Source organism: Hippocampus guttulatus, chromosome 19 (genome assembly GCF_054856545.1).
Source record: "Hippocampus guttulatus isolate MCC_2025c chromosome 19, RoL_Hgut_1.0, whole genome shotgun sequence".
Lineage (NCBI taxonomy): Eukaryota > Metazoa > Chordata > Actinopteri > Syngnathiformes > Syngnathidae > Hippocampus > Hippocampus guttulatus.
This window is the reverse complement of record NC_141279.1, coordinates 8,439,293-8,464,100: the sequence shown is the minus strand read 5'-3', so window position 1 is coordinate 8,464,100 and position 24,808 is coordinate 8,439,293. Positions and strand designations below refer to the sequence as shown.

The 24,808-nt window shown below is 43.3% G+C and overlaps 2 protein-coding genes and 1 long non-coding RNA gene across 5 annotated transcripts; 2 read left to right on the top strand and 1 right to left on the bottom strand.

The window, feature by feature from the left end:
• The first annotated feature begins 261 nt into the window (after window positions 1-261).
• Window positions 262-3,199, top strand: LOC147190098 (non-selective voltage-gated ion channel VDAC2-like). Its single transcript, XM_086138781.1, has 9 exons — window positions 262-422; window positions 1,076-1,164; window positions 1,251-1,300; window positions 1,532-1,684; window positions 1,763-1,815; window positions 1,942-2,169; window positions 2,252-2,402; window positions 2,523-2,580; window positions 2,664-3,199. The coding sequence occupies exons 2-9, from the start codon at window positions 1,098-1,100 to the stop codon at window positions 2,753-2,755; spliced, it is 852 nt and encodes a 283-aa protein (XP_085994907.1). The 5' UTR covers window positions 262-422; window positions 1,076-1,097; the 3' UTR covers window positions 2,756-3,199.
• LOC147190097 (catechol O-methyltransferase domain-containing protein 1-like) lies at window positions 2,623-7,150 on the bottom strand. 3 transcript variants are annotated; one of them, XM_086138784.1, is made up of 8 exons: window positions 6,108-6,260; window positions 5,408-5,532; window positions 5,153-5,258; window positions 4,812-4,930; window positions 4,418-4,472; window positions 4,092-4,225; window positions 3,758-3,958; window positions 2,623-2,737 (listed from the first exon to the last, which is right to left on the bottom strand). In XM_086138784.1, exons 1-7 carry the CDS (start codon window positions 6,187-6,189, stop codon window positions 3,806-3,808), a joined length of 774 nt encoding a protein of 257 aa, XP_085994910.1. In that variant the 5' UTR covers window positions 6,190-6,260; the 3' UTR covers window positions 2,623-2,737; window positions 3,758-3,805. The 3 variants fall into 3 exon arrangements, with proteins under 3 accessions (XP_085994910.1, XP_085994911.1, XP_085994908.1); XM_086138785.1 differs by lacking the exon at window positions 6,108-6,260 and adding an exon at window positions 7,068-7,150 and having other exon boundaries at window positions 2,623-3,958; XM_086138782.1 differs by having other exon boundaries at window positions 2,623-3,958.
• LOC147190096 (uncharacterized) lies at window positions 6,813-24,805 on the top strand. Its single transcript, XR_015104119.1, has 6 exons — window positions 6,813-6,962; window positions 7,876-8,035; window positions 21,173-21,273; window positions 22,793-22,877; window positions 23,831-23,894; window positions 24,537-24,805. It is a non-coding gene; the product is annotated as an uncharacterized LOC147190096 (long non-coding RNA).
• Window positions 24,806-24,808: the final 3 nt, after the last annotated feature.

Genomic DNA, 24,808 nt, shown 5'->3' with positions numbered 1-24,808 from the left:
TCGTTGTTTAGTTTGAGTAGTTTACAGAAAATGTCATTATTTTACCTTACTTAATCGGGAAAGTGACAACCCCTCCTGTTACCATAGTAACTTAGAGACCTGCATATATGCTTGTTCATAATTCGTAAAAAATACGCATTTTGATTTGACAGTTCGAGAATTTAAATATCTGTCATCGTTTTATTTGTTGTACAGTGCAATTGAAGGCCTAGTGTGTAGTTGAGAATGTTTTTTAAAAAACATTTCTTCCTTTAATTGTAGTCAGGCACACCGCGGACAGCTTTCAGGGGCTTACGGCGCCGAGGTCAGCCGTGTCTCCTCCACAAGCCACAATCGTCCTGAACCGGCCGGCCGGCGTCTGAACACTTGTCCCACTGTGCAAATTCAACCCTGCGACGATCTTGACAACAATCCATTTATCGGTGAGTTAAACACCTCATAATTAATCGAAAGGTTGCTTTGCAAATTCTGCGTTGTCCTGGCTAAAAAAAGGGAAAAAACCTCGTGTCCTATTTGCTAACTAGAAAACGCCCAAGCTAGCCTACCTTCTACTGTACAACTATCTAAACCATTTCTGAAACATTTTACACCAAGGACCACCGAATAAAATGTTCTCTAAGTACCACCAACATGACCAACATCCTTCAGGATGTAATAAGACAGTTTGCTCATCAAAAACGCAATCGGCTTTGTTCATTAAAAAATGTATTTAACATTGTTAAAAACAGTTGTAACATTCTGCACAGTTGAACATTAACACTGGAAAACACTGCACCTAAATTATGATTAAAATAAAACGTATTGATAACAAAACTGCAACAATAACTGTACCCAGGTAAACATTAAAAAGTCTTCTCGATTAAATGCAAATGTATTGATCGTAGAGGTTACACGCAAGTGAACTTTAATCAGGCAGTGATATTTATGTGCCGCTAGAGGGAGACATTGTAACACGTGGGAATCACCAAACGAAATTAAAGCGGTCTATTGATTAATGAAATCAAGTCATTTTCAACAAGTGCTTGTTCTTAACATTTTGTTTCCTACACTTATGGAATTCACTTTATTCCTCAAGCCACCAAAAAAGCGTCGACACAATGGCAGTCCCTCCAGCATATGCAGATCTGGGAAAGTCGGCAAAGGATATATTCAACAAGGGATATGGTAATTAGATGTTAATGTTATTTCTCCCCCCACGCCCCCGCCATTTAATTAAACACACTTTAAGACCATTGTCATTGTGTCTGCAGGTTTTGGATTGGTTAAGCTTGACGTCAAGACAAAGTCATCAAGTGGAGTGGTGAGTTGAACATTTTACTGGAAATGGTTGGAAGACAGCAGATTTTAGATTTAAAAAGAAAATGCAAAGCAAATATCTATTTAGCTTTTGCCACATTATTGCACAATGGCCTCGCATATTGCTCACTCAAGACGGAGTGGGGGCCACGATTTGAGGAAATACATTCATTGGTCTCGAACAAATGACTGGATCGGAATAAAATGGACTGACATCGATGCGCGTCCATTGCAGGAGTTCAAAACGAGCGGCTCGTCCAACGTGGACACGAGCAAGGTGACGGGAACACTGGAGACCAAGTACAAGTGGGCTGAATACGGGCTGACCTTCACAGAGAAGTGGACCACTGAAAACACACTCGGCACGGAAATCTGCATCGAGGATCAGGTGCGAAGCTGATGGGTCTTCTCAAGGTGGAAAATTGCTGGGTTGACTTTGCAATAACGAAGTCATTTTCTTCTTTAGATCACCAAAGGCCTGAAACTGAATTTTGAAACCACATTTTCCCCGAACACTGGGTATGTAACAAGCCGTCGTTCAGTATTTATTGAGTTTTAGTTTACTTGGTTTGTGTTTTTGGGGCGGGGGGGATTAATGGAGCTAAATTTTGCAGAGTAGAAAATGAAACTCGTTATTTCCCGCAGCAAAAAGAGTGGAAAAATCAAGACAGCTTACAAGCGGGAGTACCTGCACGCCGGCGTGGACGTGGACCTGGACTTCGCCGGCCCCACCCTCCACGGCGCAGCCGTGGCCGGCTACGAAGGCTGGCTGGCCGGCTACCAGATGAGCTTTGACACGGCCAAGTCCAGGATGCTCCAGAGTAACTTTGCCGTCGGCTACAAGACGGGAGACTTCCAGCTACACACCAACATGTACGTACGCGCATGCCGGAATACGGCAATATGTAGAGAGTGCACTTGAATCAAAGCTGTCTATTTTTTTTCCTCTCTCCAGAAACAACGGCTGTGAATTCGGAGGCTCCATCTATCAGAAAGTGAACGAGCAGCTAGAGACGGCCGTCAATCTGGCGTGGGCAGCGGGCAGCAACGGAACTCGCTTTGGGATCGCCGCCAAATACCAGATAGACTCCAGTGCCTCCATATCAGTCAGCCCCTTGAACACTCATTGCATTACTCAAGAAATCATGATTTGCTTTTAACATATTTGGTATGTTCAACATGAATAATTAAAATTTAAATATTTTGATTTGTTGATGTTTCTCCAGGCAAAGGTGAACAACGCCAGCTTGGTTGGAATCGGATACAGTCAGACTCTTCGACCCGGTGAGAAAATTCTTTCATATCTTGACTTTTTAGTAGCACCTGTTTCGTTTCAAAATTGGTCTTATTTTATTGAATGCTTGTAGGTATGAAACTGGTCTTGTCCGCGCTTGTGGATGGGAAAAACATCAATGCCGGCGGTCACAAACTGGGCCTGGGTCTGGAGTTGGAGGCATGAGGATCCATTCGGGGAGAGAGAGAGAGAACATATTTTAACCATATCAGAGAATGAGAAGATCCCCCTCGCCATTCTTGAGCACCGCTGAAACATCACCTCCTAGTCTCACTCGTAAAAGTCACAACAAATCCATAATGAAGCTCTAGTTACAAACGGCCACCGAAGCCTACAACGACCCATTAAATAAGAACGCACAAAAAAGGTGTGCCTGGTTGATCGTCAACAAAACAATATATGATGACCTAAAAATTTAGCGTGGGAAGGGGCCACGACACACAAATTGGAAAGTGTGGCTTTCGATCGCTTAAACCCGAGCCGCAATTGACTCCATTCGATTTCATGTTGACAAACCAAGCGAGTGGGATGCCGAATGTACATCAGAGCTGTTATTTTGCACACTCGACTAATCTACCTTAATGAATTAAAGCTCTTCCTTTTTTGTTATGACGTCTCAGTGCGCTGAGTTTTTTTTTCTTAAGATGGGGAAACAATCCAGGGAATTTTTCAAATAAATGATTTCCTTGTTTTTGTAATTACAAATTTGTTTAAAAAAAAACATATTCAAACTTTCCATGTAAAGCTGTATTTCCTGGAATAGTTGCCCCCGCTCTCATAAACCCACTTCTCTACAATACTCTATATCACTTAGGCTAGGACTCCCCCCCAACATTGTAACTGGCTCTTAACAACTTTATTTAACAAATGCCAATTACTATCACAAAAAAATAATCATATGTCTATAAAAACATTGGACTTGGGGTAAATTTATAAACAAGCATATTAAATAATTTAGGAATAAAACCTTTGTCATCGATATTTCAATCTTGGCCATTAGAGTGGTGCAGAGAAGTATTTTTTCTTTTTTTAACTGTTTAAGAACCACTGCCTTAAGACACCTAATTCTTTGCATTTGAGCAAACAAACGCCCCTGGCCACTATTTGAGGAAATACAAAGTGAGGTAAATTTAGCTCGAGTAAAACCAAACAGTGCATCATAGCTACACAATTCTCCTTGGAACGAGCAGCCTGCTGGTCTTGGTGCCGTCCGTCCTACAATTTGATGGCCAGCGTGAGGCCGTCGCCCACAGTGAGCATGCTCAGGCTGATCCGAGCGTCTCTGTGCAGCTTCTTGTTGAGCCTGTCGATGGCCAGTGTATCGTGGTCGTCCGCGGCGGGTTGTAGCACCCTGCCGCCCCACAGCACCTGCACATGGAAAAAGTAAAAAAATAAAATAAAATATTGCAACCGGGCTGGGAAAAGTACTTGAAATTTCCCACCTTTTCGCAAACCCATTGCCAACATTTAACATCCATGTTGGCGGGGGAAAACAACTTACGTTGTCGATGGCAATGACGCCGCCTTTTCTGACCAGCTGCAGAGACTTTTCGAAGTAGGAGTCGTAGTTCACTTTGTCGGCGTCAATAAAGGCAAAGTCAAAAGTTTCGGCCTCGCCGGCAGCCAAAAGCTCCTCTGCGAAGAAGAAGGGGGGGGAAGTTTTTTTGTCATGTGTTCTGCAGCTGCATATGAACAGATTACAAGACTGCTTTTTGACGGCGTCACAAAAGTGCTAATTTGCCAGTTCCTCAGTGATCATGCTAACTAGCGTACAGTACGTCTCGATTTCCTCCCACTGTCGCAGGGTGTAGTGCATTGTAACTTTACCCAGTGTGTCCAATGCTGGCTGAATGCGGAGATCAATTTTTTTCTCCACTCCTGCCTGTAACAAAAAAAGTAGTCAAAATAAATTCTCCAATACATTCAGAAGTTTGACTATAAATGAATACATTTGAAAAAGACATCTTAACGATGGTAAAGTGATGGAGCTTTAGCAAGGTGGGAAAACTGCATCCATTTAGGACGTGTTGGTTAATTCAGACAAATGCATGTTGAAATCAAGGTTCAGTTCCCACTTTGACGCGTATGCGGCAGTCCATTGAGCTACCACTGGGTCAATTTACAAGATAGTCACACCCACCCCCCAAAAACATTCCAGAAAGCTCGGTGGAGAGATTTGTACAAGAGTCACCGTCTCGAGGGTTGCGCTTTTCTTTAGTACCTCTTGCCAGAACGGCTTGCCAATGTCGGCGTATTCCTCGCTGACGTCGCACGCCACCACCACGCCGTCATCAGGCAATGCCAGAGCCACACTGAGAGTGTTGTAACCTGTGTACACTCCTGCCAAATCACACACACACACACAAAAAAAAACGCTGATCTAATGGAGCAGTTGAACTATTCATATTTCTCTCGAGCTTTTCATCATGTTTGTGAGGCGTAGTTGCCAGGCGACTTCCAAGTGGCAAAAAAGTCAAATGACACGAGAAAAATGTCATGACTGGAGCTGCCCTGCCAACTACGCACAACTGAGAAGGGCATTACGGCTTAACGACACATTACCGATCTCTAAGGCCTTCTTGGATTTGATCAGTCGGACCAAATTGGCCATGAACTGTGACTGCTCGCAAGAGACCATCATGGCGTTTCCGTTGTGCTCCAGTGTCCTCTGAAAAAGGGAAAGACAGGACGGTTCTATTTTTCTTTATTAAAATGTGTGTGTGGGGCTAAAATAAAAAAAACTAGTTTAAATTCAAGGCCATTTTTTTTCTCGCAGCCCTACTTTAATTTTGAAAACTATTGGCAGCGTGTGCGTACCAGTCTGAGTTTGGCCAAGGCAGGATGCTCCCTCATGGAGTGGCGCAAGACGTACTGCATCAGTGGGTTGTTTTGCCCGCTGCCATGACTTTTGGAAAAGTTCATTCTGAAAGGTTTCCACTTCCCTGTGGGCAAAAGTACAATCACAGTTTGCTCGGCAGACATTTTTTTTCTTTTGGCAGTAGTAAAGCTCAAGTGCACACATGGTCAGTGTTTTTGCTGAGCTGTTATCTAACCTCCAATGTTAACAATGCAGTCGGGAGCTTTTATAACGTTTAAGGTTCAAACTGTGATACTTAATGCTACTATACAGTATTAAGAAACATTCCATCGTGTGACTGTAATGTAGTACTTTTCGTCTCTTTAATTTATCTGGCTGTTTTGCTTAAGAAAGCTTTCTTTCAAGATTGGCCAATAGTTGGCTACATTTTAAACAAAAGCCACAATATTTTATAACTATATAAATGCATTTGACATTCATTGAGTTTTTTCTGTTAGTCTGTTTTTTTATTATTTGTATATATTTTTCAGTAGGTTCCCCGTTAAAATGCTGTACTCGGCTACTTTTTACGATTTTACGTTACAAACGTATATAAATGAAGATTAAACAGGCACAAATCTATCGATCGCTAGTTGCGGTAGCAATCGTAATTGTTGATTTCGGGTTACTCAAGAATATACCAAAAAAGCGCTGTCCTACCGAACAAATATCCCGTGATAAAAACAACTCCGAGCGTGACGGTCCCAATGAGTGCTTCTTTCGATATGTCGCGGAAGGCCATGGTGGCTGGCAAGCTAGCTGGTCGGCCACTTGGCGGTGCGTTGGACAGTCTTCCGCCCTCTCAGCACTTGGACGTCGTGACGTCATTCGACCGTCCACCGCGAGGAGAGTCGTCCGACATTTGAATTATTACGAAAATTAAAGAGATTTCTCATAAAAATGGAACATAAATTTACTTTACCCAACCAACTTATATCTTTTGAAATGTAATAATTATTGAATATGATAGGGTGTGCCCATGCGCAATGTTTGTCATAAATCTTAGTTTGGAAAAATTATATTTTCATAGATTCATTTATGCAGAAGTAACTGTTGTTGTTTTTTAATGTGTTGTAACCTTTCTGGCGTATTTTAAGATCTATAGCATTCCAATATTTGAATTTTCTAGATTTTCTATTAATAAGTTCGTTTGTTTTGTAATTTGAATCGTTTGATAAATAAATACATACGTCCATGAATAATGATTGTTTGACGTTTGAAGTCATGTGTATCTTCAATTTTTTTTTTGCAATTTATAGTCTTTTTTAAATTTATGTGTATCTGCAGATTGTCCACAATTGTCAGCTCCTAAAGTGACGCACTAAGCAGGCGCATTTTGTGAAACAGTGGACGCGGTTAGCTGACGTCACAAGCAGTTACTTGCTTTCGAAGTCGACCTCTTCATTTTTGTTTAAAATGAAAGTATCCGACTAAATGGCATCAAATGCGCTGTCAAAAATGTAAACGACCCCCACCCCAAGCGACGCTATGTCAAAAAGGACGACAAGACTCGGGGTTTGTAGAGTTAAAATGCAACATGAATGAGTCAGTATGTGTGTGAGACAAACAAATTGGGCAAAAGCATTCCATGTTAATAATGATGAAAATACTAAACTATACCTCTTTTGCTTCAGTGGCGGTTACTTTCGTGTCTTTTCGGCTCGCAGTGAATGAAATTTAAACCCTGAAGCCAGCCTTAAAACATTGTGTCGAATCATGCGCTGCCACGTCACCGCTTGAAAACTCACTTCGAATTGAAAAGCCAAGCGCGATAGTTCCATATGAATATGATAATAGCTTCCTATTATATCATCACATATATGTTCTTTTGTATTGTATTGTGAAAAAAATGCATTCAAGGAATTGCTGTTCGTTTTGTCGTGTAGTATAAGTTGGCGAACAGAAGAGTGCAGTGTTCTCTCATCAAAAATGGCGGTCCTGAATTTCATGCCAGAAAGTCAATTTCACGCAGTAAAGGTCTGTACATTAACTTTCAGTTACGTAAACGTAATGGTTTAAATACTTGTTTTAAATTACAGTCTCATTAAAAGGAGAACAGTAGTGGTGAACATGTCTGCAACACAGTTCTGAGGGTTTGGGTTTGAATCTCAGGGCTGAGCTGAGACTGGGAAGTAAACCTCCCCCATTTTGTTTGTGGAAGACATTTTGTCACACGTAAGTATAAAAAGTTTAGTTGAGTTGTCTGTGAGTAATTTCCCAAAAGTAACTTTTATTAAATTCATCCTTTAAATGAAGAAACGCTACCTTCTGCAAGCTGTGCGTTATCTAAAAAAATGTGGTAAAAAAAATTAGATGATATACAGTATATATCATATTGTGATATATTATTATCATATATATACTGTATATATATATATATATATATATATATTATCATATTGTGATGCTTTCTGGTTTTGCTTCCCAGGTTTACCAAACGAGAAGAGGTCTGGCTATCACCCATCTCTCCGGTACCTGCAACGTCTGGCGCCATACTGGTTGCCGAGCTGTCTCGCGCGCCTCGGGCTGAGCCTCTTGTTGTGAGCCGTCCTGCGGAGAATGGCACTCCCTTCCCGGGGAGTATTATGGTATGTATGTTTTATGCTTTGTCGTGGGATTTTACGGTGCTCATTTTGAGTCTTTAGAGTTTAAAAAAAAAGGATTGTGGTCATGGCGCATGACCACACGCGAGAGCATTACAGTGCCTAAATTCACCCCCCCCCCCCCCCGCCCAATTTCACTTGAGTGGGACATCGCTCTAAATGCCAAAGAAAAAGCAAAATGCATGTCCAGAGTTTATACTTTGATGCCAGCTAAAATGAGGTCTCAGATGTCCATTGGAACTTCACCTTTTTATGCAACCCTCAAGGCCTAGTTCCACCCCGCATCCCAAATTGTTGCCGATATCTGTGGCAATCTGACTTCCATCCCCCTTTAACTCCCACACATGCGCTCTCTCATCTTCATTATAAAAGCAGTGGCGTCAAAATTCTTCCAACGCCTGGGTCTGACGAGTGCCGTCAGTCACTCGCTTCACCCCGAAAATGAAATGTCATGTAAGTATCGCGTCTTTCAACTCTCTCGCTCTCCTTCTCCGCTTGAGTGACGGATGAGCGAGCGATGCGACTCCATCAGAGAGTGGCGCCTGACAGTTTGATTTGACAGCCCTCTTCAAAGCAAATATACTCCTCATTCCTGACACTGCATCAGTCTGACAAGAGGGAATATGCGTAGAGGGGGATGGACCAACAACCACAGAAAAAAAGACATTTGTGTACATTCCCATCTGTACAAAATAGTACAGCTATTAGTACCCTAGTACTGGGCAGTTTATATTTTATTTAAATTAAAAAAAATCTGAGACCCTCTCAAGTGAATTCAGAAGTTTGTTTTCTAAATACATTATGTAAGATAATTGGTGGAAACGTGCAAAGACTTGGAACTAGGTAGGAACTCGTTTACCCAAAAGCTGGCTCATGCTTAAGTGTTGCTTTGGCCCCATCTGGTGGCACAGGTACTATGTTCAAGTGAGGGGAGTAGCTTCATTTGGACAGGCTACAGCCTTGTCTAAAAAAGTGCTCTGCTGTCATCTTGGGGTAGCTGGAGGCAGTTACAAATATAATTTTTGCAATTCACTCTGATCGGAACTGAGCCCTGCTGCAAATACTGTAGTAAAACTCTATAAGTAACATATCAACATCCTCAATTCATGTCATGTTTTTTTTTCTTAATTGAAAATTTCATTTTTGTGCGAATCAAACAAAATGTCAACCATAACCTCAACTGGTACCCTTTGACCATTATTAATAAATTAAAAAAAAAAAAGAATAAATCTGATGTGGTTCCTGCCATTAACTGCGAAACACACACCCTTGAGTGTGTAAATATGACGTGCTTGGAGCACCCCCCGTTCAAGTAATATGCAATGCATAGAGCTAAATGATTCATGGCAAGCTTTTACATAATTTATAATTAATCGCAACCCGTTGGCTTGGAATTTATGAATAGTGAAATTGCCTCACCGCCATAGCGATATACTAATTAATATCTTAAGTGCCCGTTGCTCACTATGCCGGGTGTACAGGGCGGTAATAATGCGAGGCAACAACGGCTGATCCGGGCATTTCAGCGGGGAACGTCTCAACGCGATGGCCGCAATATGCATTTGCCCGAAGAACTTAACGGGGCGGGGAATCTTTTATCGGAGTTGTCACATGTTGAGGCTAATCACTCGGAGCGCCGTTAAGATTAGCGCTAATGCATTTCCACCCTCTCAGCTGCAGGGCATCTTCAATCGACTCGTTTTGCCCCGGTCATCATAAACAATGAGAATAAGAAACTCGGCCCGTTGACGGGAAAATTAGGCAGGCTCGCCGTTCGAAGGCTTTGTGTTCTCTAAGTGAGGTCCCAAAACAACAACAGAGATGACCTTTTAAACAATAGTCCCTAGAGTACTTAGGGGTTGCAAAAACTGAATGACTGTGCATGGCGTCCTCGGTTTACAACCGTATTTTACCGCAAAATACGTTTTTAATAAATGCAGTTGATTGCGGCGTGGTCAAAACGTAGCTGATGGTGTCCATTAAAAGCAAACATGACAGTTGCCGTGACCTCAAGTTGACACGCGAGTTTTCAGAAGACGCCCATGGATCAAGCCCAACGAATTGTGTTTACGAGCCCCAAGTATTCTTAGTTTGGACAGTTAATTCACAGGCGAGCGTCTGCTCACTCTCCCCGCCAGCGCGCCACAAACAAAGGGGGCTCCTCTTTGCTAATGGTGCCTGAGGCTTCGCCACTATCTATTGATCTGCTGTCGCCCAATTTCTTGGTGACTTATGCCCCTTCTTAATTCCTATTACTGTGCACACTGAAGCCTTATCGCCGGGGAACAATGGGCTTGTTGTCACCGGGGGCAAGAAAAAAAATATGAGAGTGCCAGCGCAAACTCGTGACTCCTCGCCGCTCTGTGACCTCCACGCACTGTGCTAGGCTAATGCTAAGCGCTTGCTTCCCCTCCATAAAAAATGCACGCCATAAAAATGTCGCTGCGATGACTACTCTCCGTCCTGGCCTCGGCTTCCTTTCAATTATGTTTCTCTTCTCTTTTTCTACAAAGAATAATAAAGCCATAAATTGCGGATGCGGCACAAGGTACGGACATTCCGTCTCCGAACCGCAGTTGAAGGTGCCATAAACCTCCAGCAAAAGTCAAAGATAAGGATTTACAGTTATTTAACATCATCGCGGTGACCTAAATCAAGAGAATGAAACGGCGGCTGTAGCTTCTTCGTCCTTTAGCCAATACGCTCTGTTTGCTTCAAAATGGAAAATGGGGAATCCTGTTCGCCATATTTTGTATTAAAAAAACAAAAACAAAACTGCAGGATCACCATTAGAATGTTTTTTGCTTCCTTAACAATCCCGCGAAATTATGGGTCAAGCATAATTCGTGATCATAAGCGGATTAGAAAATAGATAGATGGATATGGAACAGTTGCCCCACTTATCTTATTTTCGGCCATAATGCCACGTGGCCTAGTTTGGCTTCCTCAGACCCAAACTCGTGACTTGATCTGCAGGAAGACATCCTACTTTCTTTTCCGGACGGGTATTAATAACATAAATGCGTCAAAAGTCTGCTTGTTAAAGTATTCATTGTGTTGGGCAACCCCGGCGAGTGTGTGTCGCTCGTAGCGTCCAAATGTCCCCGTTTGAACAAAGACGCATTTAGCCCCGCTGCAAATGACTTGCTCGTTTCAGCGTGAAAACGCTCATGTCAGTGCCTCGGAGACGGCGGAGACGGCCGCCATTGGTGCTCAGCGTCTCCGGGTTCACGACCCCGCAGCTATGATAAATGTCAAGCGCGACAATATCCCGCTAACTCGGCGTGCCAGCGCCAGCCAATCATCTCGTTATTGACTGGGAAGGCGTAAAGGGAGCCTGTAATGTGACTCTAAATGCTACATAACAGCCTATTTATCCGACTAAGCATGTGGGCCGCTTATTCCGGCTCATGCTGTCATTCACTTGGCTCCGAGCTCGCCTGTCAGGTTCGACGCGGGAATCGCCCAACAACGCCAGCCTTTGAATGGAGAGTTAGTTTGCCTATCAATCACAATGGGAATGGCTGCCATTTCGGTTTGAATGGGCAGTCTTGGGCTCCTTTTGGTCCTGTGAAGTGAAAAATGTCCTTGACCATATGTTCTATGTTCTAGTCTAAACGCGGTATTGTGATTCATATTGTGTTTGAGGGGGGGGGGCATTTTGCACTTGCGTTGTGTGTTCGATCCCAGCTTTTGTTTTCCTCCTGTCGTTGACTTGCAATTTATCGCTCATCGAGATGTCACCCTCAGCTGTTCACTTGTTTGAGTGTGATGCAGCGTTTGGTGAGAGACTTTCATGATGTCCTGGCGTCGGATTCCACCCCCCCGACGTGGTGACAGCATTTGATGCAGTCAATCCCGCCGCCCGTTAAAATAGTCCAGCACCGTTTCCTTTATCTTGACCCTAATTTATTATTATTTTTTCAAACTGCTTTTACACCCCCTGACCCTTTGACCTTGTTACAACACCCACTCGCTCCCATGTGGTTTGAATGGAGAATTTGGAATGGATGTACCACATGTACTGGTTAGCACTACTTCTGACCCGAGTGGCTAGTATTAGCACGCTAACAACAAAACGTGAAACTGACAAGAAATCAGAAGGCTTCTCCGAGTCACGAGCGCCAAAGGTATTTATGAGTGTTCACAACTGCCGAAGACCGGAGGCCATATGTCAATCCACCGGGAAATGCTAAAGGGTCACTCCTCTATGTATAGCCAGATGGGTTTGACACTATTTTGGTTGAGGGTGTCATTTCATCTTTAGGACAGACCCCCCCTTCCAGTTTGTCAAATCTTGTAGTGCCTGCTGAAGGAGGGGCGGGGGGGGGGCTGAGGTGCTAAGACACGATTGACTGTGACTAAACACATGCTGAACTCCTTTCAATCGGCGTCTATTTTCACCGCACTCTCCCCATTAACACCCGCCGCGTATAGAAGCAAGGGGGGGCCTCCTTAAAATAGGTCGGCTCATAGTGTGGAGTACGCATTGTCACAGGCCGGCCAGCTTTACACCTGCGCTCTTTGACGACACAGAGCAACCCCAAAGACGGCGGCTCGTCTTGTCATGACCCTTAAGGTGTATTTGCGTTTTGGAACCTGGAAAATGCGTATTAATTGCCCTTCTTAAAATGTTGTTAGTTGGCTTGTAATTTTGAGTTCACCCAACTTTTTTTTTTACTAAAGTCCAGCCCAAGAACCAAACTTTTGTCGTAGTCAGTTCGCATATTCCAGCGGAATACTTTTTTTTTTTGTACTTAAATAGATGTAAGAGCAAGCCAACGTGATCCCATTTCAGTGGCTCTGCGGGAACAAAAAGATGACAGAGGAATCCAAAAGGCGCACACAAACATGGCCTGGTGTGAATTTTTGCTCAAACGTAAAACTCCCAATCAAATCCTGGATCGCAAAAGTCTCTGGGGCGTCGTCCAAAACTCCGCCGCCATCCATCAACAATATTGCCGAACAGGACGCGAAGAAACTGCTTCTTTAAGCATTTCTCCGGGAGGCATAAAAAGTGTATTGACGGTCACCGCGGGCAGGTATAAAAGAAGATTGGCAAACATGAAAATCAAGTCCTCTCGCGGGTGCCGTGGAGCCGCGTGCCGTCACGCTAAATCATCGGCGGGGGGGAACAGCAGTCTGGTGAAAAAGCGCCGCCTCTGGCCTGAGCTTTTTGCATTCTCTCCCGAGCTTGTTATTGCAGTCGATGTCTTTTCTCCCGCCTGTTCTCGGCCCTCTAATGAACTTCATCTGTCTTGTCCCGCACGCCAACGACGCGTCGCAGTTTAATGTAACCTATAGTTTACCGTTTATTACCCGGCGCCAAGATTTAAGGATGCTGAGGATCGTGTTTCTGCGCATAAGTGATGCAGGATTGATTTCCTTTACAAATATATGAATCACCGGGGTCGTTACGGCTCTGGGCTCTTTCATTAAATTGAGCTATGTCTCCTGCTAGACCTTGCACCAGGAATATACTGTACCTCGCCAGACGGCTTTGGGAATGGCAACATGTAAACTATAGCTTCATTTATTCCACCGTTGCAGCACGTTGATCCCCCGTCTGGCAAATAGATGACTGCTTACTCCTGATGTCCCCTTTTTTTTTTTTTAATTAATTGAAATGTAAACGCAAAGTGTGAAAAGATGTGCAGATGTCATAAATACAAATGTAGTGCTCTTTAAAAATACCAAGAGGGCTTAATCTGGTAACGGCAAAGCCATCGTAACGGATGACGGTGCAAGAAAATTCCTCACGCGCATGGCCAATATTGACTTTTCAAATAAAAAGACATTCATGTAGATAACGGCCATTTTGACTCCTCATTAGTCACCGCTAATCTGGAAACGTGGACGACGCGCTACGCCGGGAGGGGGGGAAGCGATGAGTCGGTGTTGGCGGCCGGTCATTAAAAGGAGAAATAAAAGAGAAAATAAATCCAATCTTAGGAAGGCGAGCCGTTTGTCACGTCGGCCACCGCTGGCTGCCTGCTGAACACTTTTATTGAGTCATTCGCCCCGGCCAAGCTGATAATCCATTCACCCTGAATCACGCCTGCATTCAGGTGATACCACGCTCTGCTTTGTTTTCATTTATTTTATCCACGTATTTAGGCGCGTCGAAACCATGCAGAGGAGCGAGTTGCTTGTCGTTTGAGGTAACGCAAAACAATTCTTAAGGCGGACACATTGCTGCGACGATATATGCCTGCTCGAGATCTTGACAAGCGCATGTGTCTGCAAGCGTACTCGCTGCTGACAAGACACTCGACTGAGATACAAACCGGATCCACAAGGCTCTTATTCACCAGCGCCAGAACCCCTCCTCAAATCCGCTCACCGCCCTCTAACGTGCGCCCGCAAGACTCCACACAGTCTCTCGGAGAGATGGCCACTGTTTTGCTGAAAGTGATGCGCTGACTCGTCGAATGAATTCCTAGCTTCACTTTTGTTTACATTGCCTGAGATTAAGCTTGCTCGTCGTTACCTTGGTGGAGGTGTGAGATATCGTAAGAGCCATCACAATTGCTGGACGGATGCATCGTAAAATGCATTCCTGATTCCAAATTCCTTATCATGGGTAAATATACACGTTTAGAAAAAAAAAACCAGCTGGGGTTTTTCAAGCCCAACAAGAGTAGTCTGTCACGGCTCAAGTGAATTTGAAGCAGCACCGTACGGCAATCGGTATTTTCAGCATTGCTGGGGGACTTTCTCACAAGCACGAGAGGCCTATCAAGTATCCCCCTTGCCTCTCCCTCCCTCCGCCCGCCTGCGCAAGTCCTAGCACCTGACCACATGGTCTTCTGCCGGGAGTTGCCGCTGTCACAATAAATCAGCGGCGGACGTGATACGGTTTAATCGGGCCCGTGCCCCCTTTCACTTGCCAGAAAGATGGTGACAATGCTTGATGGTTGACTGAGCATGATAAAGCGTCGACTACTCAATCTGTGACCGAAAGTTCAAATTTCTTGAAAATGGACCCTCCATTAGTCTTTCCACTTGGGGTGCGTTTCGCACAGTATGAGAATCCCCGCTTTCAGTCCGTAACTGTAACAGTAACTGCATGATGGCAGTGAACTGAACTCATGTCACAACAAGCGGCGCGTTTCGCTTAACACTAGCACACAATGCAAAACGCCACAGACGGTCTAATGAAGAGTATGTATTGTCAGTTGCAATGTTATTCAAGTGCACCCCTGTAATTCATGGGAGACGGTGACCGAAAAGAGTGAAAATCCCCATCGCGTCCAATTCATTGCAATATAAATGAATAAAAATGCCGATTACCATTCAGTATCCACCCAGCTTCCACAAAATTTTGAGGTGACCCAAAAAGAAGCACTGATTCGTGTTTCCACTGTAAACCTTAATATTTGAACGCAGACTATGGCGCAACACATGTAGACAGGCAATTTAACAATACCCACAGACATATATTCTTTATCATCTATAAAGAACTATTATGGCATACAAATATAATTGTAATTGTATGTTTTTATTATGTTCAATATTTCCAGAGTGCTATTTTTATGATTAAAAAAAACTATACTGCATTTATTTGGAGTAACTGAATAGATTGCAAAAGATTAATGGCATTTCCACTCACTTTAATGCTGAAAATGACGACACATGCCAACCACACTCAACTCGCCTTTACTGATATAGAATGTGCAATTCTTCCAAACGGCGTTCCACTTGAAATTTCTCACATAGTCAGTGGTGCCCATATCATAGTTTGCCAGTCCCTGCTTTTGAAAGCAACACCAAGATGTTCTGTTTTCTATGTCACACATGCGAGAGAATTTTAAATACGATGAAATTTTATGACCTGGTTGACTTTAAAATCGCCCAATTAATGTACAAAGCACACAATAACCTGCTCTGCCAAAACATTCAGAAGTTTTTCGAAATTCGAGAAAGCAGCTATGATTTAAGAGGTACCAACTTATTCAAAAAACTCAAAACAAGAACAAACATCAAGCAAAGAAGTGTATCTATCAAAGGTGTTAATCTGTGGAATAATCTCGAAACGGACCTGAAAATGAGTAAATCGCTTGCTGAGTTCAAAAACAAATTCAAAAAAATAGTACAAACAACCTACATCAATCAGAGTTAAAATGATAAATTCAAAACATTAAATATAATGATAAATCAGAACTAAGTTGATAAATAGAGAAAGGTATATAAATATCCATTATGAATACAAGAGAAAATTGACAAAGAGTGTCAGGGTGTGGAAGTATATAATCCCGATACAAACCAAAAGTTGTAAAAATATCACGGTTAAGGGTAAAGTATGAGCCTTAATGGAGACTTCTTTCTTCTTACTTTTTTCTTTTCTGATTGATATAAAAATGATTTATTAGATACAATCACATAACGGGGTAGGACTAGATAAGTTTTTTACTTCTTCCTACTCCCTTGAACATAATAACTGTGTTGTATGAAGATTGATTTCTTTCTTTTTTTATCTACCTTATTTTCTGTCAAATTATTACTGTATATATGTTTTATGTTCAATAAACAAACCAAACCAAAAAAAAAAAAATGGCTCAAGTCTTGTGAGCCAGCCGCAATAAATCCAAAATCCTTAAAAAAGGGGGAAAAAAGATCCTACTGTCCTGATTCTCAGAAATGATTAAAAAAAAAAGGGCGACTCCTTTAACTTCTTTAAAGATCGAATTTGTGCTCCGAGTATTCGCCGTCCCCTTATTTTTATTTTTTTTAAATAAACGACGCGAGTTGGCTGCGTTTGATGTGCCACCAAAAGCTCGCCATGATGGATGATAACTCAGGGCGTCACGCTTTGTTGTGGGACGGGCCTACTGTGCGGCTGCGAGATGTGAGGGGATGGGGGGGGTGCTTGAATGTCTTGTGCCTTCAAAAAAAAAGAGAAAAAATCATGACTTCTTTGAACTTTTTGAATGATTGCAAGGCAAACACACTAAAGCACAAGATTCTCGCACACTCGCACCAAAAAACATTCTTCATTGGGGTTTTCGCCCCCAGCTAGCAAAGCGATCTTCAGTGTTGATTTAGAGGTGAAGCGCTAGATTATACCACCTCTATGTTAAATGTGATTTATCAAGCCAGAAGACGGCTCGTGTCATTGCCTTCTGATCTGGACCAAAAAATTGTTTGGGTTTTTTTTTTCCTCTTTTTTTGCTTTGCAGGCGCCTTGCCATACCCGCTCTCCATAACGGCCCTCTTTGATGTTTACTCAACCAGCCTTAAACTGCTAATCGCGGCGCTCTTTACACTTACGAGCAAACATTTACCGGCATTTAATAAGCCGTACCTGTGAGAGTGGCGCCTAATTAAATCCGTCTGGCTGCTGGCCATCGTCATTCGTCACATGGAACAGATTGCTGATAACGCGTCTCTTATAAATTCACCAGAGACGCATAACTATCGCTTTCCTTGACTGTGTTTGCCCAGCAGAAAACACTACAATTTCGAGACCATTTCCATCGGTAAAGAAAATGATAAAAGTAGAAAGCATCTGGATGGTTTTGACGTGACAGAATAATTACCGGCGCGAAGATGGACGACGCCTTTGCACCTGCGTGGACGGGAGAGAGCGTTTTCACCCCGGCCCGCCAGATGCAAATGAATCACGCGTGATAGCCTAAGGCCAACATTTGAAGGATATCAAGCACCCAGGGTGCCTCAAATTGACCCCCTCGTCTTTGCCGCTTGCGCTTGAATTTTAGTCTCCCGTGCAAAGCTGCGCAATGTTGTACACAACATCTGCTTTTCATTTCCTGCAAGAAAAACAGAGGCTAATGGAGTCAGGGTGTAAGCGCTCACTCGTTCTGTTGCAGTCGTTCTCAAAGGCTGGTGCGTCAAAGAGTCGCTGCCCGAATGCAGTTTCGGTGCCTTTCACTTTTCGGTGCCGTGCATTGAAGAGTTGTCTGCCTTTCAACGTTTATGTAGGTCAATTTTACATTTGACGTTTAACTTCAATACATTTGAATTGAGTCATCAATGGTTAAGATGCCTTGAGATCAGACGGGTGAATTCACTTCACAATCGGCGTCAGTTTGGCAGCGTGGAAAAATCTTCAAAAAGAGTTTTCAAGCTGTCACTCCAGTTGAAGTTCACAGTCGAACGAAACAAAGAGTGAAACGCGTCTCTTGAAAACAACTACGTAGCCTTTCTTTTCAGTCTGCGAGCTTAATGCGACTGCATAATGGCAAATGTCATGGAGTAGCTAATGAGTAGCATCTGTGTTGTAACGCATGGCTGTTTGAACACAAACGGTGGAGCAACACATATAGACAGACAATTTACCGGCTCAATTGTTAATCCTTGCGAACTGAAGAATGATAGTCTGGTTTGTTGAGTAATAACTGGTCTCCATGTATGTTTCTATTATCCTGCCCCCAGGAGGCCAATTTAATCCATTACTGCATGTTTTTATAAACATTTACAGAGTGTGATTTTCCTCATTAGAACAATGTATCACAAAAAAAGATATGTATAATTTTTAGTGGCAGGCCGGAACGGATTAATGGCATTTCAATTCATTCCATGTGGACAGATGATTTGAAAATTGAGTGTCGCAACAACTAGCTTTACTGCTTTTTAATATCGGTCAGTCGGTTGCTGAGTACTTTTCATTTTTTCGGGGTGCTACTTGGTGGCAACATTTTTGAGAGCAGCTTGTTTACCGCACTGTGATTTACAGACGACGAGCGAACTCTGGGAAGCAAAACAACCAAGTCTGAGTTCAGGGACTAGCAACCGGGCCTTTTTTTGGCGGCGGGAGGCCGCGGCTTTTCTTTCGGCTCATGCCAAAGTATTTCGCACGGCAATTAGCTCCGTCCTCATTTGGGTCTCCAGTCCCGCAGGGTTAGCAGAGCCATTTATCATCCTCGGGGCTTGGAACGCCGCCACTCCAGCTTCACTACTTTTTGTAAACAGTCACTAGCACTTTCCATGTCATCGCTTTTGAGGTTCTTTTTTTTCGTCCGAATGGCTCGCCCGATGCTTTGCTTTTTCTCTTCGGATGGCGAATGTCTTGACGCATGGCTCGTTTCTCACGTGATAAATACACGGGTCAAAAAGAGTGATGACAACGCCGAGCGACGGAAACCGAAACCAGATTGTTATTTACGCTCGTTATAACCCTAACGACACGGAGCCGCCGCCACCGGCGGGTCAAATTTACAAGGCTCTTTATGAGCGGACTTGACATTTAGCTCGTGTTTATACACACATAGACGGCCAGATAAGTAACCTTGTTAGAGCGGCATTAAAAGCACTATTCTTGTTTTATGTTTGATCCGCGCCTTGCGTTACCCCAAAAGTGTTGGCTGCCATACAAGTATTTATATCGCCTCCAAATGCCTGCGGGGCGTCATTAAAAGACGTGTTTGAGTAGGCAGAGCCGTAAACGGGCGTCGGATGCTTCCTGGCTCTCCTTCGCCGCAACATCTTCCGAGCCGGCCAGGAAAATAATTGAAGTACAGCACGTGCACGTCCAAGTGACGAGGCGAGACTCATTACTCGGATGAGAGCTTGCCAAGTGATTCGGAATTTGTCACGTGTTTGAAACATTGTCCTTCTGTCTTCATCATTCACAATTATGGAAGTCGAATAAGCTCCTTTTGGCTTTTATTGAACCCTCGCATACAGTTGGGGTCAAATGTAACCTTTTCTTTTTCTTTTTGGGACATCTGACAGCACTAAAAATGGAATATCATTCTTTCACCCTGAAATTTAGTGTGAAACATCAAAAATAGAGTCGAAACAAAACTGAGAATTACAAATTGTGCATTCCAAAGAATCACCATGCTTTAGCCTTTCGCGTCAGCTAGCTGAGTGCTAATCCTAAACACATAATGGGAAACGCTAACGAGTAGCATGTAGTAGACGAATACTGCAATTGAGGTGTTGTGATGTCTCCTCTGGTTCCCATATCCATTCATTCGTGTCAGGCAGGCGATGAATAAATGATGAAAATATCTGTCGTTGATAATTTGATCTTGACAATTCTAAGGATATTCCTGCCCGGGGAAAACAAGCAGCGTGTAGTGCTTAAGTGGAGTCGCAGACATTATCAGAAGGGACTCATTGTCAAGGTTGTGTGTCTGGGCGCATGATTGATGCGAGGCTGCTCCGTCAGGTGGCGGCAGTGTTTAATGTTCTCATTATTGTCGTTTCTGCTGTGTATATTTCTCTGTCAGCGCCACCGAAGCCGTGTGACTCGCCCGCGACACTTGAAAGACCTCCGGGTCATCCATCTTGCCTCCGCCTCCCCCCCTGAATGTTCAGGCTCACTCGAGCGCCGGGGATTTGTTATGACGCCGCATCCAGCTGACAGACGGCTTTTCTATAAAAAGGAGGAAAGCATCCGTTGGTTCTCTGGCTTTAGCAGCCGTGGAAACCATCTTGCTTTTGTAATTAGGTGGAGGAGGGCGGAGGCAACGGTGTTGTTTTGACCATTTGCGGTTCTCAAGTGTTCTCCCTATTTTTACCAAGTCACGACCTACTTTGTGGGAAGGGGAAAATGAGAGACAAAATGTGTTATTCAAAAGCATTCCTTCGGAAGCATCTGTAGATCGTGTTTTTCAACACGCTTGTGTGTTCAAAGTGCTTTTTCAGGGCCCTTTTAAAGAAACTCTGCGAGGGTTAGCTAAATGCTGAATGCATAAAAAAAAAAGGGAAAAAAGAAGGGGGGGAATTTCAATTCTTTTCCCAGGCCCGTTACAAGATTGATTGTGTTCTGCTGTCTAATTTCGAATCTTGCAAAAAAAAAAAAGCATTTGTCTTGGAGGAAAAATGACATGCCACGTGCTCCAGATGGATTTTTTTTTTTTAACTGTTAAGAGAAACTGCTGCTCTTCAAGCCTAATCACGAGCTGTACATTATGGCGGCCGTTAAAGCAGATGGCAGACTTGCGACTTGGGGTCCTTCCACTGTATTAGCACATGCTCGTCTGTCATATTTGACTGGCCAAAGTGACATGTCCATCACCTGTAATGGTCCGCCAGCTGGCAGCGAGCATTTCGCTCCACTTTACTGCCATTTTTCATTTCCAGCTATATTCGAGCGACTTGCTTTTTCCTCATCTGTCACTCCCGTACTAACTTTTTTTTTTCCCCTTTCAGTGGCAAGAAATTAAGTTGTGTCCACAGCTTATTTCCTCTCATCGGTCAGCGCCATAATTCAGCCACTAAAACCGTTGCAACTGGAGTAACGGGTTCACATGGTGAGATAGTTTTTTCTTTCTGTTAACAAACTCAATAAGAATAATCGGGAAGCCGGCCGGTCACGTGTCCGCCTTAGAAGGCAGCTGGCAACAGCGTGTCGACGCCGTGTGGTTGATTGTTGGCGAGAAGGCGTGCTTGCTCATCTTTTTGCTAAAAACGGACTTGATTGAAATGAAATAGCACAGCTAGCACCCTTAAAATCAATCACAACTCAAGACAAAGAAATCCACCAGTGTTGGCTCGTATCTGGAAAAGCTCATAAGTTGGGCTACTTGTAAGTCAACATGCAACTGTATACTGTAAAAAAAAGAAACTTCAAACGCTTCAACACCTGCCACACATAATAGCTCAACACCGTATTTGTCGTGACTATAGCACGAACCTTAAAAGGCAGCGCGCTTGTTTGCCAAGCAGCAAAATCTCCCTCCGTGAAGATGCCAAGTGTAATTTTAAGCGTGGGTGTCGGGGTGGAGGTGATGCGGTTGGGTGAAAGGAAGGGGTTGGCGTACTTTGGCCGCATTTCCCCCGACGAGGGAGCACGAACGGCGGGGGAGGCGCGGTGCCAGCGTGTCATACATTTGAACACCCTTAAATTAGCGGCTGTTTTCTGTTCTCGGCGGCCATTCATCTTAGTCAACGTAGCTCTGGTCCTCGCAAATTTGTCAGTAAGCGCTTCCACATGCCACCACCAAGCAGGGGCGGGTGGGAGGAGGAAAAGACGGGGTTATCGGAGGCCCTTCAGTCAGCCTGCAGTTAATTAGCCATCTCCACACACACACACACACACACACACACACACACACACACTAGGGCTGGTGGTCATTAATCACACGCAAGTGGCAGTTGACAAACTGAGCAAGATGTTGTTGGAGACCAAAAGGGGGGGGGGGGGGAAAGTTTTCAGCCAATGACAGACATCCAAAATGTGCTCTTGTCAGTGGCGTGTGTTAATTCTAGGGTGTGTGGAGTGTTGAAAGACAAGAACTTACTGTTTAACTCACCCTTGCGATTTCTTGCATCCACCCACCCCCTTTGTGCGTTGAGATACTGCGGACATTCCCCATCGGTTCAACTGCTGCGCTTCTTGTGTGTGTGCAGGATAAACACACCCCAAGAATACGTTTGCAGATTATATTTCTGAGTTTGCCCATTTTGCAGATTTTTCAGGGGATCTTTCTTCTGTTAATTCACTCACTATTCGCGTTATATAAAAAAAATATATTTTTTGTACTCAGGCCAATACCATGTCTTGTATGAATATATTGCTTTGGTGCCATCTGGTGGCTAAGTAACGGCGTTAGCGGCTAGCTTCATCGAGCCGTGTTTTCGCCTTCCATCTTGTCATCTCAAGGCAATTACAACGCCTCGCTCATTGTAGTCGTAGCCTGTTAGTGATGTTCTACGCTTCTGGTGTGTGTTTAAGTAGAAATTGTTGTAAGATTTGTCATGAATAATAACATGCATTCGTCTATGCCATCGCCAATAATTGTCTTTTGGGTTTTTTTGTGTGTTTTACAGTAAACTTCCACGAGGGGTGACAAACAACATATTTGAGGAAATCTGCAAAGAAATTCTCCGAAGAGCTTCAATGTGTTTCTCGCATGTAGGAGGCACTTCCATTCACGACAGTGGCAAAAGTTGATTTGGGTTACAATTAATGAGTTCCTGTGGAGGTTTTAGTGCTCACTTCTCTGTGTAGGTGTGTAAACATGATCTGAAGTCCAGAGGCAATACGCCCTATTTTTCTCTGCGGTCAGATAGATAGATGCTCCTGATTTCAAGTTGGTCCTTCGGGCCTTTAAGTCCAAGCCAAGCAGCCTCTTCAAGGGTCGTAAATTGAGAGCAGGAAGTTAATGCAGGCGGTGGGGGGGGGAATCCCCCTGATTGGATCATTAATAAGCTTGACAGCAGGCTAGAAGGTCCACATTGCAACAGACAAACATTTGGAAATGTGTTGCGCTGCAGGTGGGGCCTCGGGGAGGATCACCAGCTCGTGTCAGTCACACATTGTAAACTTGAACTATTCTTAGCTCCAAAAACAAAGAATAATAAAGAAAAGGCTTAAATGCATCCGATACAGTGTTTGCCATAGCGTTGAGTTGACGAGGACAGATTCGAATGATTCCTGCGATGGTTTGGAGTTCGACTGACTGAGTCAATGGACTGAAAATGAACAAATACAAAAAGTTTTCACAAAATAGATGCTGGAAGTTAAAATTAGCACCAGAATTAACGCATATATTTTAAAAACCTAGAAGTATGTGTAGTGCTAATGATGCATTAATGCGGACACTTTCAACCTTATATGAAATTGTCACTGTTGAAAATGCAAGGATAACAGCCTTTTTTTTTTAGCATCACACATTTTAGTTGGCCAATGAATTCATCACGACAATTTTGATAATTGTCAATAATTTAGGTCAACATAATAGTGGGTGCCAAGGTAATACCATTTCTTAAGCACGGCACACATTTTGAAATGTAAATTAGTATAAAGGGGATCATTAATTTTCCCAAAGCGTCTCTAACAATTCTTTTCACTTTCTTTTTTTCCAGCTGGAGGTCATCCAGTCCTCAGATCAAAAATCCAATCGTGGTGTCTCCCGTACCAAATATCACGGTGAGAGCGAAAGACATCCACTTTTTCGTCTCTTTATTTTTCTCCCCCCCTATCGTGATCTGCTTTTTCTCTCCTAACACCAACAAGCTTTGAAAACTATTTTTTGGTTTTGTTCCCCCCCCCCCCCAGTACAGCTAAAAACAGGAAGAATATGAATTTGGCTGTCTTCAGCGCTATTGACACTGCGATTGCCTGCTGCAGGACTCCTTCCGTGACATATGCAAGAAAAAAAATGTCAAAACTATTCCTGTCGCTACTTGTTTCTTACTGTTTGGTGCTTTCTACCGCCTTTATTACGGATTTGTCTTACTGTTTATTGTGCATGTTAAATTGCTCCATGTACAGCACTTTGTATGCAGCGATGGCTGTTTGAAAGTGCTCTATAAATACTGTTGACTTGACTTGACTTAGTGGGAATTCAACTCGCAAGTTGCTATTTTAAAAAACAGTCACAAGAGTGGACAGAAAAGTCACTAAAAAACATTGCAACCGAATTGCTAAGCTAGCAGCAACGACTGTGCTTTTCTAAACTAATTTCTCAGTTCACAGTCAAGTTGTGAGTCCATGTCAGAATGACAAAGCGCTTGAAAAACGGATGAAAAGGAAATACTAATAAAAAATCCTTATGTGCCATCAACACAGACCGTCTCAAGTTGTCAAGATCGCTCCGTGTGTACAGATACCACCAGAAGAAGAAAATCAACAAATACCGGTATGTGAGTTTTGCTTTTCTTTAGAACATAAAGAAACAAGGTGAGTAAATATATCCCCAAGCTAAGACAGGGGTGGAAAACATGCGGGCTGTGGGCCATAAAGGCTCCCCCGAGAATATTTGATGCAGCCAGTCACACAAGACACATTTTGCCTAATTCTTTGTGTATTATCATATTTGGAGTTGGGGGGGGAAAAAGACA